The sequence below is a fragment of the Microcaecilia unicolor genome, chromosome 12 (assembly GCF_901765095.1).
Source record: "Microcaecilia unicolor chromosome 12, aMicUni1.1, whole genome shotgun sequence".
Classification (NCBI taxonomy): Eukaryota; Metazoa; Chordata; class Amphibia; order Gymnophiona; family Siphonopidae; genus Microcaecilia; species Microcaecilia unicolor.
In genome coordinates, this window is record NC_044042.1 from 20,160,122 (window position 1) to 20,178,909 (window position 18,788).

Here is an 18,788-nt window from a genome sequence, read left to right on the forward strand (position 1 = left end):
GGTATGGCGACCAGAATTGAACATAATACTCAAGGTGAGGTTGCACCATGCAGCAATAGAAGGGTATTATAATAATCTTGGTCTTATTTTGCATTCTTTTCCTAATAATTCCTAGCATCCTGTTTGCTTTTTTTGGTCGTCGCCACACACTAGACATAAGGTTTCTGCATATTGTCAACGTTAGATGACACCTAGATCTTTTCTTGAGTTCTGACTCCCAAGTGGACCCTAGCATCAGGTAACTATGCTTCGGATTATTCTTCCCAATATGCATCACTTTGCATTTGTGCACATTAAACTTCACCTGCCATTGGATGCCCAGCCTTTCAGTTTCCTAAGATCTTCCTGCAGTTTCCGGTCTACACTTGTTTTGACAACTGGGAATAGTTTCCCATCTGCAAATTTAATTACCTCACTTGTTCCGATTTCCAGATCATTTATAAATATGCTAAATAACACTGGTCCCAGTACAGATCCATGCAGCAATCCACTCTCCTCCATTGAGAAAAATGGCCCTTTAACCCTACGCTCTGTTTTCTGTCCAATAACCAATTCCTAATCCACAGAACATTGCCTCTTATCCCATGACACTTTTTTATTTTCTCAGGAGTCTCTGTTTTCTCAGGAATTGTAACTCTTCATCAGGGACTAAAAATCCCACACTGCTTTGGGGTTTAGGTTTAAAACCAGGACTAGCCAAAAAGTCTAAGTCCTGGAACTGAGTAACAGTTGTAAAGATGGAGCACTGTAAGATGTCGTATGAGGAAATTTCCTGAGTGTGCTATCAAAGGGATACTATTTAATACAAGTCATTTCCTTCTTTTCATTATAGCATGGGAACTTGTGGGAGAAACTTTACATCTTAAGAAAACTAGTGCATGTTTCATTGTACAACTGCTGTTGCGCATGGGGTCAGTGTCGCCTCAGGACCAACAACAAAATTCCTTCCAAAAAATACCAGAAACTTCAACACATTAGAGAAGGTTCAGGGACTGAAACCCCCCCCCAGAGATTTTAGCACAACATAGAGAGCATAAGAGGCTGAAATTTCTAGAATGAATGAGCTGAAAATGCCAGAGATTAAATCGGACCTCACTAGAGAGAGCACTGAAGCTGAAAATACTGGAAGACTCCATAATGCAGGGTGCGGCAAGAACAAGGACTATATGGCACAGGGCAGTAGGATCCATGAGTGCTTCTCCAAGTGCTCAGTGCCCGCCAGCTCACCATGTCCTTCCAAACGCTTGGAAGAGAGGGGAGCTGCGGAGGAAGACGGGAAGGTGGCAGCCTGGAGAGGGTGGGTCACTGCATCCTTCCAATCCAAATGCAGGGGAAGGCGGCAGCTGGCAAGGGCATGCCATCTCATCTTTCCAATCCAAACACGAGTTGGACAGCCTTAATGTGAGGGAAAGGGGGTGCGTTAGAGGTTCTGAACGGCGAAGGCGGAGGAGTACCGTGCATGATGGGCTGATGGGCCTTTTGATCTGACAAGATGCAGTACAAGTGGTGAGTTTAAAAAAAAAAAAATTAAATTGGGAAGGGAAATTAAGCGATTTGGCAAACTGATTCAAATCGCGAATCGGACAGCACTACTCATTCGAACCTTCAAAAGTATGAATACACAGATAAGCCAAGAAATCATCTTCGACTTAAGCATTGTATAATTTACTCTGCTGGAAAAATCTTTTTTGCACAACCACATCCTCTCAGTAGCCAAGTGCTGCACTAGTCCAACAGGCTGTCTGCCAGGAAAACTCCCTTCCACTAGCTACAGGCAATATGCATACCATGGTCTTCTGGGCCAGTCCGGGGCTACCATCACTACTGGGCTTCCATGATGCTCGATCCTCTGAATGTCTCCACCTATTAATATTTATTTATTTATTTATTTTTTTGTTACATTTGTACCCCATGCTTTCCCACTCATGGCAGGCTCAATGTGGCTTACATGGGGCAATGGAGGGTTAAGTGACTTGCCCAGAGTCACAAGGAGCTGCCTGTACCTGAAGTGGGAATCGAACTCAGGACCAAAGTCCACCACCCTAACCACTAGGCCACTCCTCCACCAGGGAAGAAGCACAGAGTAGACCAATGGATGGCCACCACTGTACCAGGGCACCGATACCTTCCAACTTAGTAAAGTCAATGGAAGGAGGCAATCTTGGCCACTTTGGCATTCTCCAAGGACACCATAATCCATCATGGGTTGACACCATGTTTGCACTATGAGATGAAAGACCTCCTGACCCAGACTCCACATTCTCCTGGGTCCAGCATATTTCTGCTCAGATAATCAGTCTGCACATTTTCCATTCCTGTTATATGAACTGCAGGTAGATCACCAAGTGAACTTCTGGCTGCTCCAGGAGGAGAGCTGCTTCTATTTTCATTGGATGGCTCCCTCCCTGACTATTGATGTATGCCACCTCCATCATGTTGTCGGACAGCACTCACACCACCCTACTTTCCAGCAGGGTCTAAAAGAGTAGTAAAGCTATGTGCACTTCTCAATTGCCAGTCTGTTGATGGACCACTGTGCTTCCCTTGCTGACCAGAAGCCTTGAGCTACCTGCCCCAGAAAATGGGGCTCCCAGGCTGCTGAGGTTCACATCTGTGGTCATCACTTTCCATTCCAGCAGTTCCAAGCTCATTCCCTTTTCCAGCTTCCCTGGTCAGAGTTTAGAAGTGTGTAGCAACCAGTGCAGGCTGCTTAGTACTTTGGCCTGCAGTGGCAGTCTCTCTCCTTCAAAGGCTGGTGCAGAAGGGACCAAAGGAACAACAGCACCACCTGGGCAACTGCATATGAGCTCAGACTTACTGCACCACCTCTAGCATCACCGCAGTGGACCCCAGCGGGACCTCGATGCCTGGAGATTTATTTATTTATTTGTAGTATTTGTATCCCACATATTTCCACCACTTTGCAGGCTCAATGTGGCTTACATTTGCCGTAGTGGCGATTGCCATTTCCGGTTAACAGAATTACAAATGATATTGCATTCAAGTGCATATATACATGGTAAAAGAATACATTATGGTATTGCATATATGTTCCTGAGTGATGGATTGGACTGTAACTTATGTTATGACATCAATTATAGAGCGATCTTATTCGACATAGGGTTAAAGTGGTACTGCATTAAGGTGCGTCCATATATGGTAATGAAAAATACGTTATGGTATTGCATATAAGTTCCTGAGTAATAGATTGGATTGTAACATATGTTGGGTCATCATTTATAAAGAAATCATTTTTGACATTAGGGTAAAAGTGGTAATGTTTGTTCATTAATAGTAAGTAGTAAGAAATGCCCGTTTCTGGAAAAAATGAAACGGGCACTAGCAGGGTAATCCCCCCCCCCCCCCCCCCGGTCCTCCCTCCCGAGTTGCAGACATCCCCTCCGTTCCGAGTTGCACACCTCTCCGTTCGTCCCTCAGTGACACGGTTGCGAGGGCCGCCCCGCCCTCAACGTCATCGTGTTTTGACGCGAGGGCCGCCCCGCCCTCAACGTCATCGCGTTTTGACGCGAGGGCCGCCCCGCCCTCAACATCATCGCATTTTGACGCGAGGGCGGAGCTACAGTGACTGGAGCCTGCAGGCCAAACCGGATATCTCGGGCGCCTCAAGTTTCCGGCTTGAGGCTTCAAAGTGCCTTTTATATATATAGATGAGGTTAATACGGATACAGTGATACGGAGTCCAATCCTGAAGCTTCTGAATCAGGCTGCTAGGAGGAGAAAACAAATACGTATCAAATCTAACTCCCAGGTATAACAAAACCTGAGAAGGTCTGCGGGAGCTGTTGGATGGATTGACCACCCATCCCAAGGATTCCAAAAACTGGACCATCTGAACTATGACAATGCTGCTTTCCTGAGCTGACTTCACCTGAATCAACCAATCATCCAGATAAGTGCACCAGAATTCCTTCCCGAGGGCCACCACTTTTACAGCCATCACTTTGGGAAAGGTGCTTGGGCCTGTTGCCAAGGAACTTCTGGTGATTTTCTGCCAATTTGGGATAGGGAGGAAGGCTCTGTAATGTCCAGGGAAACTCCCCTTTTGCGGACATCTACAAAAGCAGTTTTTCCATCTGAAAACTGGGAACCTTTAGGGCCTGGCTGGCTCTGGAGATCAGAATTGGACAAAAGGAGCCTCCCTTCTTGGGAGCTACAAAATAAATGGCGTAACTGCTGGTTCCACCTTTGGACTTAAGAGCAGGAACCATCGCCTGAAGCTGCGCTAGTCTGACCGTTGTCTGTCTCTCTGGCCCCTGCTTTTCACCTGGACCGACAGGGAGACTCCAAAAAGACATCTGGAAGTGGACGTGCAAATTCCAAAGTGTAACTTTCACACAAACTACATCCAGAACCCTCTGATCTGGTGTAACCTGGGTCCACCTTCGATTAAAAACTACGCAACCATGCCTCTACTGGTACTGGAGGAAGGACCCTGGTGCTTTCATTGGGTCCCATGGACAGTGGAATCTGTCACCACGCTGACTACCCTAAAAGGACTGTCCTCTGAATTCATCTGCTTTTCTGATTACTTATTTGTTACATTTGTATCCCACATTTTCCCACCTTTTTGCAGGCTCAGTGTGGATTACATTTTACCGTTAACAGCGTTAGCTGATTCCGATCTGAACAAATACTTGGTATGAATGAATACAAAGTGATATTGTGGTAGAAGAGGTACATGTATGGTAGGTAATTGGGGGGAACTTAGAGAGGGAGAGGAAGAGTCGGGTAATGTCTGTTATGGTCTTTGGTTATATTGTGTCACAAGTGTTCGGGTATGTTATGTTGGATCAGTGGGGTATGCTCTTCTGAGCAGGTCTGTCTTTAGTGCTTTCTGAAACTTTAGGTGGTCGAGCGTAGTTTTTATTGCTTTTGGCAGTGCGTTTCATAGTTGTGCACTTAAGTAGGAAAAGCTGGATGCATAGGTGGATTTGTATTTGAGTCCTTTGCTGCTTGTGTAGTGGAGGTTTAGGTATGATCGTGTAGATTTTGTGGTGTTTCTGGTTGGTAGGCCGATGAGGTCTGTCATGTATCCTGGTGCCTCGCCGTAAATAATTTTTTGAACAGTCGTGCAGATTTTGAAAGTGATCTGTTCTTTGATCGAGAACCTGCATTGGTTACCAGAGTGCTTTGGCGCTGTCAAAATACGTTTTTCCAAATATAATCCTGACTGCTGTGTTTTGGGCGATCTGAAGTTTCTTTATGATTTGATCCTTGCATCCCGCATAGATTCCATTACAGTAGTCTGCGTGGTGTAGTACCATTGACTGTACCAGTTTACGAAATATTTCCCTCGGGAAGAATGGTTTCAGGCATTTGAGTTTCCACATTGAGAAAAACATTTTCTTTATGGTGGATTTCGCTTGGGTCTCTATCAATAGGCTACGGTCGATTGTTACTCCGAGAATTTTTAGGCTGTCTGAGATAGGGAGGGTGTAGCCTGCGGCGTTAATGTTTGTGGATTTGTATGTATTGTATTCGAATGAGATGATGAGTGTGTTTTTTCTGTTTTGAGTTTTAATTGGAATGCATTTGCCCATGAGTTCATGATGTTTAGGCAGAGCTTGATTTCGTTGGTGATTTCTGCCAGATCATATTTGTAGGGGATGTATAATGTTACGTCATCAGCGTAGATAAATGGGTTGAGGCCTTGGGTGGATAAGGTCTTGGCTAGTGGAGTCATGAGGTTGAAAAGGATCGGTGATAGTGGTGATCCTTGCGGTACTCTGTAGCCTGGTTTCCACGGTGACAATGTTTGTTTTTTTATTTCACTTGATATGTTCTTGTGGTTAGAAAACCCTAGATCTAATTGAGTGCCACCACTGATTCCAAAGTATTCTAGGAGTCTTAGCAGTATGTTATGGTTAACCATGTCGAACGCACTTGACATGTCAAATTGGAGGAGGAGAATACTCTTTCCTAATGCTATTTCTTGCCTGAATTTGGTTAGGAGAGTTAGTAGTACAGTTTCGGTGCTGTGTAGGGGTCGAAATCCTGATTGTGACTCATGTAGTATAGTGAATTTTATATAGTCATTGAGTTGTTTGGTCACCAGTCCTTCCATTAGTTTGCTAATGGGATAGATGCTACTGGGCGGTAGTTAGTAATGTCGTTTTGTTTTTTTCTTGGTGTCTTTTTTTGGTATTGGGATGAGCAGGATGTTGCCTTTTTCTTTAGGGTAGATACCCTGCTGAAGCATGAAGTTTAAGTGGGATGTGAGGTCTGTTATGAAGCGGTGGGGGGCAGATTGTATTAGGTAGCTGGGACAGGTGTCCAGTTGACAATGGCTGTTGGAATATTTTTAATCGCCTGAGTACCTGTGTCGGTGCTGAGGAGCGTGAAATTTGACCACATACGGTCAGCAGGTTATTCACCAGGGGTTGGGTCTAGATCATTAATGAAGTTTTCTATGTCCATGTTCTGAGGTACAGTTTTGCGTAGGCGTACGATTTTTTTCATTGAAATATTTAGCAAGGTTGTCTGCAGATGGGATGTCAGTGTTGGTTGTGGTGACCGGCGTTGTGTCTAGTAGTTTATTCACAAGGCGGTATAGTTTTTGCGTGTTTTTTGTAGTCTGGCCTAATTTTAGTTTTGTAGTACGACCTTTTGGTCTGTCTGTCTTGCGTATTTGTATTTCCTTTGTAGTTGTTTCCACGCGTTGAGAGTGTTCGTCTTTTATTTTTATCCTTTCATGTTCCAGTTTCCTAGATTGTGTTTTTAGTTTTTTCAATTCTTCATTGAACCACAGTATCAAGTTGTGACTACGTGAAGTTCTTGTTTGTAAGGGTGCTATTTCGTATAGTTTGTGTCTGCATCTTTTGTCCCATTCTGAGAGCTAATGTATAGATTCCGTTTGTGTTGTCCAATCGTATATTTGTTGTCAGAAAGTAACCGGGTCTATTTGGCCTCTTGTGCTTTCTCGTGTGTGGAGAGAACCCCTTTTTTGCCATTTTAGGGATAGGTTTAGTTTGTAATGGTCGGTCCATGGTGTTTCTGTCCATCTAGTTTGTGTTATGGTTAGGTTCTGATCAGTGGAAAGTTTGTATGAGATGAGGTCGAGTGTGTGACCCTTCGCGTGGGTTGTTTGCATGTGTGGCCATGTAAGATCATATAGATGAAGGCAGTCCTTGCATTCTCGTGCGTTGGTAGAGTTTGGGTCTTCAAGGTGAAGGTTAATGTCTCCTAATACTAGTGTATTGGAGTTGGATACGCATGTATTTGAAACGAAGTCCATAAAGTCCGCCTGGCTTTCATTCCAGTTACATGGTGGTCTGTAGAATAGGACACAATTTAGGTGGTCGACCAGGGTTTTATGGTGGATTCTGATTGAGGCTATTTTGAGGTGGGTTGTTATAGATTCCGCAGTGGTTTCAATCGTGAGATGAGATCGGTACATAAGCACTATACCCCTCCCCTTTTTTCTTTTCTGGTCTAGTGGGTGATTTTATTTCCTGGGGGACATAGGTTTAAGATGATAGGGTCCTTCTGATCATGAATCCAGGTTTCAGTGATGAAGAGTAAATCAAGTTTCGCTGATGTGGTCCAGTTTGTTGTTGTTTTGTTTACTACGGATCTGGCGTTGACGTAGCCTATTTGAAGTTTTTGGTATGGGTCTTCTGCGTTTGGTGTAATGTGGACTTTTGTTAATTGTCGTTTCTTGGTTTGTGTGGATTTTTTATGACCTTTCTGTTTTGTTTGAGGTTGTACGCTTGTTGGTTCTCTTCCTTTGTTTTGGTTAGTGTCGATTTGGTGTGAAGTAGTGTGTCTGGTCATGCATCCCTAGCCAGTAACATCTAGTGTCCCGAAACTAACCCCAGTGGAAACATCCAGCTGCTCACCTTTGGCTTAGTCCTCCGATAGCTGTGGCACCTTAGTCTCTCCAAGATCTTATGACTAATTTATCCAGTTCCTCATAAAAAAAACTTACCTTTTTAAAAGGAAACTTAACTAATTTAGACTTAGAAGCCACATCCACTGACCAGTCATAAAGACCTACCAAAAAGGATGTTCCAGCTCGGTCTTGGCGACCTCCTGATCCACTAAAGCTGCCCTGTCGAGTGGCTGTCTAGGACCACCTCTGCCCATTGAAAACACTCGAGCCCCAGACCTCCCCAGATAGAAGCCTGAATCGCTAGGGAGACGACATCAAATCTTTGCTTCAAAGAGATCTCCATTAAGGTACTGAGGGTCTTTCAACACTTTGCCACTGTTCACTGGAACAGTCGTCCTTGTAACCATAGACACCAGCGCATCTGCAATAGGCTGAAGGGTTCACTATCCTTGTGGTTTCCAAACCTGATCCTGGAGGCACCCCAGCCAGTCAGGGTTTCAGGATATCCACAGTGAATATTCATGAGATTTGCATGCAGTGGAAGCAGTTCATGCAAATCTCTTATGAATATTCATTGTGAATATCCTGAAACCTTACTGGCTGGGGTACCTCCAGGACCAGGTTTGGGAATCACTGCCCTATCCTTATCAGTCGAGATACAATGTACCATCAACATAGCAATCTGGAAAGGAACATCCGGAGTAGCTCACTGGAATAATACCTTAGATATCCTGATTCATAAGGAAAGACCTGGCCAACATACATAGGCCTTTGACCACCTCTGAAGGCTCCTTATCAAAATGTAGAACTGCTGAAACTTGAGAGATGAGCTCCTGCAGCTCATCCCTGTGGAAAATGCACGCAACTGATGAATCTTCTCCCGGAGGTAGCTCTTGCAAATAGGAGCTGTCCCCACTGATCTGGGCCCCATGTCACCAACTACTGCTTTTCCTTGGAGAAATCTTCTTCCATGACCACCTGTTTCCATTCCAGTCTCTGCCACCTGGGAACTCTGGCATCCTCAGGAGGAGTATCGTGGGGCAGGGGCTCTTTTTTTTTTTTTTTTTTGCCCCCACCCACCCTTAGAAGGCCTTATACTTGGCTAAAATAAAATTAGGAGAAAAAAAACAACCTCTGCAGCTCCCCTTCTCCTTCCGGGACAGCTGCACTGTAGGCTGCAGGCCCAATCTAGTTTGGGGAGAGAGGGGGGCTGGTCTGAAGTCTTGTAGTTTTAAATGGTGGCGATTACCATCAGAGAGCAGCTGATGTCACCAAAGTCTCGCCACACATAGGGCCGGAGTCCCCTCTGTTGGCGGGGAACCCAAAGCTGGTGCCAGTAACGCCCAGAAAACTTAGGACTGCCACAACATTTGCAAGGGCCTCTGGGAAAACTCCATATCCCTGCATGATTAACAGCGTCAGAGCTTGTCCAAGCTCATGGTGTCTTTGTCTCTTTCATTGCTCCCTCATTTAAGCATAGCCCTCCTGCCCCGAAAGTCACACTTTCCCAACCAAGCACTAATCGGGCCGCACTGCAGAGCTTTCAAGTTGGCCTCTTTAAAAGTCTGCCACCTTTTTTATTTATTTAAATCTAATTTATTTTTAATGGTACAGCCACTTACAGGCATTAAAGTATCTCATAACACAACTGGAACTGAGGCACACAGTGAACCTCTGCACCATCCCCATAGCTGGGGAGGGGGGGACACGTGAGGGCAGAGGAGGAAGGACTCAGCCCACCTGGATGTTGCACCCCTGGGGCAAACAGACCTTCATGGGCCTCAGCCCTAAACAGTCTGCTGAATAATAAGAGTATAGCATAGGGGGAGAAATCCCTTTGTGTTTTTGTTTTGATTGAGGGAAAATCCCTTAATCCTACCTAAACAGACTGCACATGCTATCCAAGTCTACCACCTGCTGGAGACTGAGAAATGGCTTTCTAGGGTCTGCCCTGGCCATTTATAGGCTCACTCTAAAGTCAGATGTTGTCTTCACACATGCATAACCCATCGGCCTGGAGGGATGCTGAGGAAATCATGATTAAATTGAATGCTACAGGTTTTATCCATGGTGTGTCTATAATAGTGGTGATTTGGAGTGAGATCTCTAGGGACTGGTTGGTAACAGGTTTTCTTATTGATGCTCGTATAGTTGCTCTTGTGCACTTTTTGAGATGCAATATCTTGATAACCTGATTCTTTTCTCTTTCAGTGAGTACTGCCCCCCAGCCCAAACAAGTAAGTATGCAAAAGTGGTAAGTTCAGTTTTTTTTTCCAAATATATGTAGATATCTCGGGTGGAAGTTGAGGACAAAGGAAAAGCCCATCTTGTTTTAAGCTTCAATTAGTTGATCCAGGTATATATTTCTTTCCCATGAAGCATCATCCCATTTCTTCCTCAGTCTTGTTCTGTTGAGCCTTCTATTTGAGAAAGTTAGAGGAGACAATAAAGCCCCGACTGGACTTTTTGGAGAGACTGTTCTTTTATTTTTTTCTGGGATATGTATTGGGGTTTTTGTCACTTAAGCTTTTTGAGTTGTTTGTTTGACTTTATTTTCAGTGCTTTGTTAGCTAATTAATGCATAATGGTTACTGAAATGTTTCTAGCCATTAACGGTATTTGGGTATCTACTTAGTATTTTTCCATTTGCTGCAGGCAACTAAAATGTCCAAGAATAAAAAGAAGAAATTGAAAAAAAAGCAGAAGCGTCAGGCAGAGCTTCTAGAAAAGCGCATCCAAGAGATTGAGGAGATGGAGAAAGAATCCAGCCCCATCCAACAGGAACAGGAGGAAACAAATAGCCCTCCTGCTACACCTGAACCGCAATCCCCCCAGAACAAAATAGCAATAGAGATTGTAGGTATGAATCTGGGGAACTGGCATTTGAATCTTGCTTTAACTAAAAATCTTTTTTTTTTTTTTTTTTTTTAATGGTTCTGGTAAATTGTTGAAAGGGAGCATATTTCTAGGTTGTACAACCAGGTTAGCAGTATAGATCAGAAGAGGACACGGGAGCCTTCAAAAATTGAGGCATAAAAATTGAATTAGGTACTTATCCTGCAGATCAGCTATGTGGTGTCAGCCTTGTGATATCTCCAGTATTTTTAAGATTGTGAAGGACGCTTCTGTTTACTGATAGACTAAACCTCTCATCTTGGCCCTTTCTCTTCCTGTTAGATTGCTTAACTGTTTCTTTTCCTTTCCTAGAAAGGGATCTAATCCCCCAAGACCCGACTGTAGTGACGGAGGGTAATCCTGAGGGATGCAAGATGGAAATGAATTGCAATGGACTGGTGGAAAGCAATATCTGTTCAGACTGTAAAAAGCAAGTAGCAGACTGTAAAAAGCAAGTAGAAGAGCAGAAGGATGAGGATCATCACAATGCAAATGACACAGATATACTTCCCCTGTTCCCAGAGCAAGGTGATCACATTGGCTGTAATTACAACCAGTGGAATGGAGACTCCCAGACCATGCCAGAGGAAGAAACAAATCCACGTGAATCCTTAATTTCAGAAGCACTAGAGTCTGTGGTTTGTCAGTCATCTCCCATTGAGACTCAAGCATTTAACAGTGAGAACATCAACCAGTTACAAGAGAATATCCGAGCAGAAATTCCCTCTGAGGATGAACATAGTCCTGAAACAAAAGGTATTGGAAGAGAGCTGCTCTGCCTCATTAGGACGCATGATTTCTGACTTTAAAAAATGCAGGCAAACAAGTGATCTTATTCTTTAGAGCCCTGGGATGCTAATCCCTGTCTTATTGCTTTATATAGGTCTGCCATAGAATACTCTGAAGCCACCTACCTGCTTTAGAGACCCCATCTGCTAGAAGCTATTTCTTGTGGAGTTTACTTTGACTTTTATGTTTGAAATCTGTTTCTTTAAATGCCAGCAACAGTTGTAAACTAAAACTGATTTTCAGTCCAGGTAGCTGCTGTTTAGTTAAGTGCCGGGGATAGAACATATGTTCAAAAAAGGGGAGTAATACTCAAAGGACTCGACATGGTGCTGTGTTTCGGTGTATTTGCCTGCATCAGGAGTTGCAAACATCTAGTTTCGAGCACAGCTACAAGCAAACAAATAACTCCAAGGTGAAACCAGTTTGCAACAGACACTATATACGGGCACTGCTCGATGTCTGTTTTCAAGAGGCTTCCTACCAAAATTGGTTTCACTTTGATGGCTTGTTTGTAGCTGTGCTCAAAATCTTTAGATGTTTGAGTCCTGATGCCGGTGATTACTCCAAATCAAGTCACTGTGTGGAGTCCTTTATTTGCGCATTGCTTACTGGCTTTTTTTGTGCGTGTGTGTGTGACGCACTCCTTTTCAAAATATGCCTTTTGGTCCTCTCCTTCCTTTTTGTGTTCTACTCTTTGATCCATAGGGGAACATTCTCTTTTTGTAGTAATAGGTTGCATATAATTTAGCTGATGGAGAAGGAGACAGTACTTGAAACCCACATAACTAGATTACGGGGAAGCAACACTATACTGTCTTAAAAAGTATTCATAAAGGAACTTTGATTGCCAGCTAAACTATTTTACTTCAAAGTTTTAAGTATATTTTAGTACAATTACAATTTGTGCGTGTAAAATCCACAAGGTTTGATAGCATAAAATGATTTACAGTAGAAAGTCTGTAGGTGTCCTGGAGTCACAAGGGAGGTGAAACAGCTGGATTGTACTATACTATACTATTGGAGTTTTCTATACCGCTATTATTCCAAAAGAATTGAAAGCGGTTTGCAATAATAGAAGAGGCTCCAATAGTGATAACTTGACAATCTGAAAATTACATGTTAGCTAAACTTATAAATACATAATGAAATGAACACATTAAAATCCAGAAATCTTTAAAATAAATAAAAAGTAGCACATATGAGTTATCTTGTTGGGGGCAGACTGGATGGACCGTGCAGGTCTTTTTCTGCCGCCATCTACTATGTTACTATAAAGTGGAGGAGTGGCCTAGTGGTTAGGGTGGTGGACTTTGGTCCTGAGGAACTGAGTTCAATTCCCACTTCAGGCACAGGCAGCTCCTTGTGACTCTGGGCAAGTCACTTAACCCTCCATTGCCCCATGTAAGCCGCATTGAGCCTGCCATGAGTGGGAAAGCGCGGTGTAGATAATGATCTTCACTCAGCAGCCAATTAATAAAATCTGTCAGCCACTGAAGAATTTGTACTGGAACTTCACTTACATAGTAACATAGTAGATAATGGCAGATAAAGACCTGTATGGTCCATCCAGTCTGCTCAATAATAAATAAGATGGACATACATCTAATATATAACTCTTCTTTGATAATCTTGTAAGAAGTTTACGAACAGAGACAGAGATTATGTTTTCAAAATGTTTCCAGTGCCGGTCTACAGGTATGTCATTTATTTGATGTAAGACATCAACTCCTAAGAGTTGATTTGAGTTTACCAATTGGCTAAGATTAATCTTTGTTAAAGACTGCCTAATTTTATTTTATTTTTTATCCTGAAAATATGCTGTTAAATTTTCAGCATTAGGTTGAGAAGATTTAGAAACCATAGTTTCTCAAATTTGAAAAAGTTTAGAGACGTTTCCTGACTTCTAATTTCTTGGCTATAAAAAACCTTCTTTGCCTTACTAACATGTTGTTTATAACTATTTACCTACTTCCTTCCATAGTGATAGGATATGTCATTGCCCTTCCAAATTGCTCCAAACGTTTACAATTTCTTTTCAACTGTGTAACAGTCTCACTATACCATGGGTTTATTAGTATCCTGGGAGTTTTTTCCTTCAGAGGAGCCAAGGGTTATATAAATAGTCTCTTCCAAAACATTAAGGTTAAGATTTTGCTTTTCTTTACAAATTTCAGAAGAATCTTCAATCCAAAATTTAAAAGGATTGACACCCCCCCCCCCCCCCCAAAAAAAAAAAAAAAAAAAAAAACCTTTTAAAGATTGTCACTGACTTTTGTACGTTAAAAAAAAAAAACTTTAGGTAAAGAGAGAATTATGGTCGGACCATATTAACTGCTCCCAATGTATATGATCTAAAGTAATCAGCCCTGTGGTCTTAGAATAAGCTACAAAATTGAGCTTATGAGAGAAATGATCTAACATTAAATTTAAAGATGCCAAAAAAATACATGTCATTGCATCTCAGATGCGTCTTCTAAATGTAAATCTATATCTCCCAATATAATCAGAAAGCTACATAACATAATAAAGTTTCTGAAACAACTCTTGCTGTACAGGCTGCCATTTGTTAGGTGGCCTATAAATTAATATTAAGCCCAGTGTACCTCTCTTGCGCACATTTATAAATTGAGAGATCATAAGTTTGAAATGACAATCTTGATACTTGTCCACTAATTTTATATTAAGAAAGTCTTTGTAAATTAGAGCCACCCCTCCTTCCTCCTTTATCTCGATTTGGACAACTAATAACCTTGTAGCCTTTAGGACAAACTGATAAAATATAAGGATTGTAGCACTAGCCTTCATTTATTGTACCTTTAGAACTTGTGATTAGTTTTTTTGCTTGACATTCTTTGCAGGAAAATCCAGTGCTGGGAATTTTCTTCTGAATCCTTTAGATCCTCTGAATGCCGATAAACTGAAAGTCAAGATAGCAGACCTTGGAAATGCATGCTGGGTGGTAAGCTCCCACTTATATAAAACTAAAAGTAGTATAGCTGCGTTTTGAAATGGAATAAAAGAGGATGAGTTTGGTTAGAAGCTAGACAAAAGTTTTTGTCTTTCTTTCCTTGAGTCCAACCACACCAGTCAGAACATACAAGTTTTGCCTGTCAGCCAGCAGATGGAGACAAGCAAATGTGAACTGTCAAAATGAAAATAATCCAAATCAACATTCAGAGAAGAGAACTCAGTGCTCCAAAGCAAGAAACTGCATTCTCAGGGTATCATAAAAAAAGCTTCCTGCTCCTCTCCATTGGTCATACAGGACAGCAAAGAAGCCAGAATCACTCCATGGGTCCCTTTTCTCTGGCTACAGGATTGGTTTCTGGTTTGGTATGTTTGGACTTGAGGAAAGAAAACTAGCAGGTAATACCACATTTTTCTTTTTGTTGTAATCGGACCAGCTCAGAATGTAGGATATACCGTTTATTTCATTTATTACATTTCTGTACTGCCCTTATCCAGAGTGGTGTACAACATACGTAATAAAAGATTACAAAACGGAAGTGACGTCATCGTCCATGGTGGCAGCCTAACTCTAGAGCTCCCGCTCTCTGCACTCGTTAAGGGCAATAAATAACGTCCAGCGGCACGTTTGGAGACGTTAAGCGGGAAGACTTGCTCCCCAACACAATCAGCAACATGAGCAAGGTGGCTCCCGCGTGGAACAAAGACAGCGGCAGGCGAGCAGCAGGACAAGTAAGACACCAAAGCGCCACGAGTCGTAGGCCTCACCGTCGGACTCTGATTCCGCGCTTTCCCTGGCAGAATCCCGGCAGCCTAATGCAAAAAAAGGCATATCCAGCGAACTTCGCCAGCTGTTAACCAGAATCCAGGACGATATTAAGGCATCCAAGGATGAGATCCTGGATCGTATGGTGGTGATGGCCGTGGACATCCGAGAGCTGGGGGGCAGGGTGGAGGACGCAGAATTGAAGATTGAGGAGCATGCTGAGTCCATGCAGCAGCATGAATCCCAAATCCAAGCGTTGGAGTTGAAGAATGCAGATCTAGTATACAAACTGGATGATATTGAAAACAGAGGCAGAAGGGAATAATCTTAGGTTTCGCTGGGTTTCCCAGAAGGTGGGGAAACGGATGACGTCCCGCATATAGTAAAAACATTGTGTGTCAATCTGCTGGGACTCGAGGCTGATGCGGTGGCAATTGAACTGGACAGAGCGCATCGAGCCCTTGGTCAGCGGCAGGTCGTAGGCCACGGGATATCGCTCGGTTCCATAAATATGAGGTCAAGAGCAGATACAAACACTCAATTCTGCACGAAGCTCAATCAGGATTTTGGTTGAATCACAGCACTGAAACTGTTCTAGTGTCTGTAATGAACTCATTTAAACAAGCAATTGCAACTGGCAACAACATACTCCTACAATTTGACATGTCCAGTGCCTTCGACATGGTCAATCATGGAATACTATTACATGTACTAGAATACTTTGGACTAGGAGGTACAGTTCTCAACTGTTTCAGAGGATTCCTGACCATAAGATCATACCAAGTAACAACGAATGCAGCTCTATGGACACCTGAATGTGGAGTCCCCCAAGGATCCCCCCTCTCACCAACCCTCTTCAACCTAATGATGATACCCTTAGCCAAATTACTAGCCAATCAAAACCTCAACCCTTACATATATGTAGACATATTACGATTTATATCCTGTTTAAACATGATGTAAATGAAATCACCGAGATCAACCAAAGCCTCCAAATAATGCACACCTGGGCAGATGCATTCCAGTTAAAACTCAACGCAGAAAAAACAGTCTTGTACTCACCTCACAACATAACACAAGCAACTTCACCACCATACCCACACCAAACTGCTCTTTTCCCGTCTCAAATAATCTGAAAATATTGGAGTTACCATTGATCGAAACCTCACACTCGATACCCACGTGAAGAATACAACGAAAAAAATGTTCCACTCCATGTGGAAACTCAAGAGTAAAACCTTTTTTCCCGAGATACATCTTCCGTACCCTGGTACAGTCAATAGTACTAAGTCACCTGGACTACTGCAACGCACTGTACGCTGCTTGCAAAGAACAAACTATCAAGAAACTCCAAACAGCCCAGAATACCGCCGCCAGACTCGTATTTGGAAAAACTAAATATGAAAGTGCAAAACCCCTAAGAGAGAAACTTCATTGGTTCCCACTTAAAGAACGCATTGCGTTCAAGATCTGCACGATTGTACACAAAATCATCCACGCAGTCGCCCCGACCTACATGCTAAACCTCGTGGACCTGCCTCCCAGAAATGCTAAAAGATCATCCCGCAAATTTCTTAATCTACACTTCCCCAGCTGTAAAGGACTAAAATACAAGCTGATACATGCGGCTACCTTCTCTTACATGAGCACGCAGTTGTGGAATGCATTACCTACTGCCTTGAAAACAATCGACGAAATATATAACTTTCGTAAATCTCTGAAGACGTATCTCTTCAACAAGGCCTACAAAGAAAATCCATAGCCTAACTAGATCACCTTGCCAATCCACCCCAGTTATGAAAGTCTTCCTTCTATATTTACCGACCTAAATCGTATCCTTTCTTCTCCGAGGACAAGCAGGCTGCTTGTTCTCACTGATGGGGTGACGTCCACGGAACCCCCTCCAATCGGAATCTTCACTAGCAAAGACGTTTGCTAGCCCTCGCGACCGTCTTCCCGCCCGAACCGGCTCGTGTTCGTCAGTCTTCTTTTGTCCGCGCTCGGGACTGTCGTGTTTTGCCGCCATTTCGTGCCCCTCGGAAGACCTTGCGCGTCTTTCGCGGTTTTTCTACTTTTCTGTGTTAAAAAAAAAAAAAAAAGAGTAGGTTCCCTTTTTTCCCGTATTTCTAGCGTTTTTCCAGCATAAGTATCCTTTCACTTTCAGGAGCGGCCTTGTTGGCCGCCCGTACGGGTTTTTCTTCCTTTTTTTCTCGGTGCCTATTGTCATCATCGCGAATTTTGATTTCGCCGGCGCGATTTTTCCGCCCATGTCATCGAAGTCTTCCAGCGGCTTCAAGAAGTGCACCCGGATAATATCGCTCACTGATAGGCACGCTTCTTGTCTTCAGTATCTGGGGGCTGGGCACCGCCCGCAGGCCTGTAGTCTTTGTGCTCTTTTGCAAAAGAGGACTCGGGTAGCGAGATTAGCCCAGTGGAACGTTCTGTTCTCCGGCGCTTCGACGGCAACAGCATCTCGAGATTCGTCGGGTGCATCGGCGGCGGCAGCACCGAAGTCTTCGGAGATCGCATTGGCGTTGACGGCATCGAGGCGTCTTCCTCCTGCGTCGTCGGTACCGAGACTTCGAAAGAGTGCATCGGCGTCGGTGGTACCGGGACCCCCGCTGGTGCTGATGTCGTCGGACGGTGGTGCTTCGTCTGGAGTGCAGTTGAGGACTGTCCATTCCCCTGCTGGTGGCGGTGAGCCTTCGGGTAGGTCTCCTCCTGCCCTGAGGGCTCCTGTGGTACAGCCCCCCCGGGATCGACCATCTTCGGTCCCTCCAGGAACGCGATCTGCAGATCAATCTTCTGGAGTTGCGAGCGATCTGGAACGCTCTGAAGGCTTTCAGAGATCGGCTGTCCCACCAAATTATCCAAATTCAGACAGACAACCAGGTTGCCATGTACTACGTCAACAAGCAGGGGGGCACCGGATCTCGCCCCCTGTGTCAGGAAGCCGTCAGCATGTGGCTCTGGGCTCGCCGTCACGGCATGGTGCTCCAAGCCACATATCTGGCAGGCGTAAACAACAGTCTGGCCGACAGGTTGAGCAGGATTATGCAACCTCACGAGTAGTCGCTCAATTCCCGTGTAGTGCGACAGATCTTCCAGGTGTGGGGCACCCCCCTGGTAGATCTCTTCGCATCTCGAGCCAACCACAAAGTCCCTCAGTTCTGTTCCAGGCTTCAGGCCCACGGCAGACTGGCATCGGATGCCTTCCTCCTGGATTGGGGGGAGGGTCTGCTGTATGCTTATCCTCCCATACCTCTGGTGGGGAAGACTTTGTTGAAACTCAAGCAAGACCGAGGCACCATGATTCTGATTGCTCCTTTTTGGCCGCGTCAGATCTGGTTCCCTCTTCTTCTGGAGTTGTCCTCCGAAGAACCGTGGAGATTGGAGTGTTTTCCGACCCTCATCACACAGGACGAAGGGGCGCTTCTGCATCCCAACCTCTGGTCCCTGGCTCTCACGGCCTGGATGTTGAGAGCGTAGACTTTGCCTCTTTGGGTCTGTCAGAGGGTG

At 44.0% G+C, this 18,788-nt stretch overlaps 1 protein-coding gene across 1 annotated transcript in view; it reads left to right on the plus strand.

Moving 5' to 3' along the window:
- SRPK1 (SRSF protein kinase 1) overlaps positions 1–18,788 on the plus strand; it is a 155,072-nt gene that overhangs the window by 86,971 nt on the left and 49,313 nt on the right. Inside the window, exons 9-12 of the mRNA XM_030220616.1 lie at positions 10,064–10,089; positions 10,508–10,712; positions 11,060–11,503; positions 14,395–14,495. Coding sequence (XP_030076476.1) covers positions 10,064–10,089; positions 10,508–10,712; positions 11,060–11,503; positions 14,395–14,495 — 776 coding nt within the window. The remainder of the gene's footprint in view (positions 1–10,063; positions 10,090–10,507; positions 10,713–11,059; positions 11,504–14,394; positions 14,496–18,788) is intronic.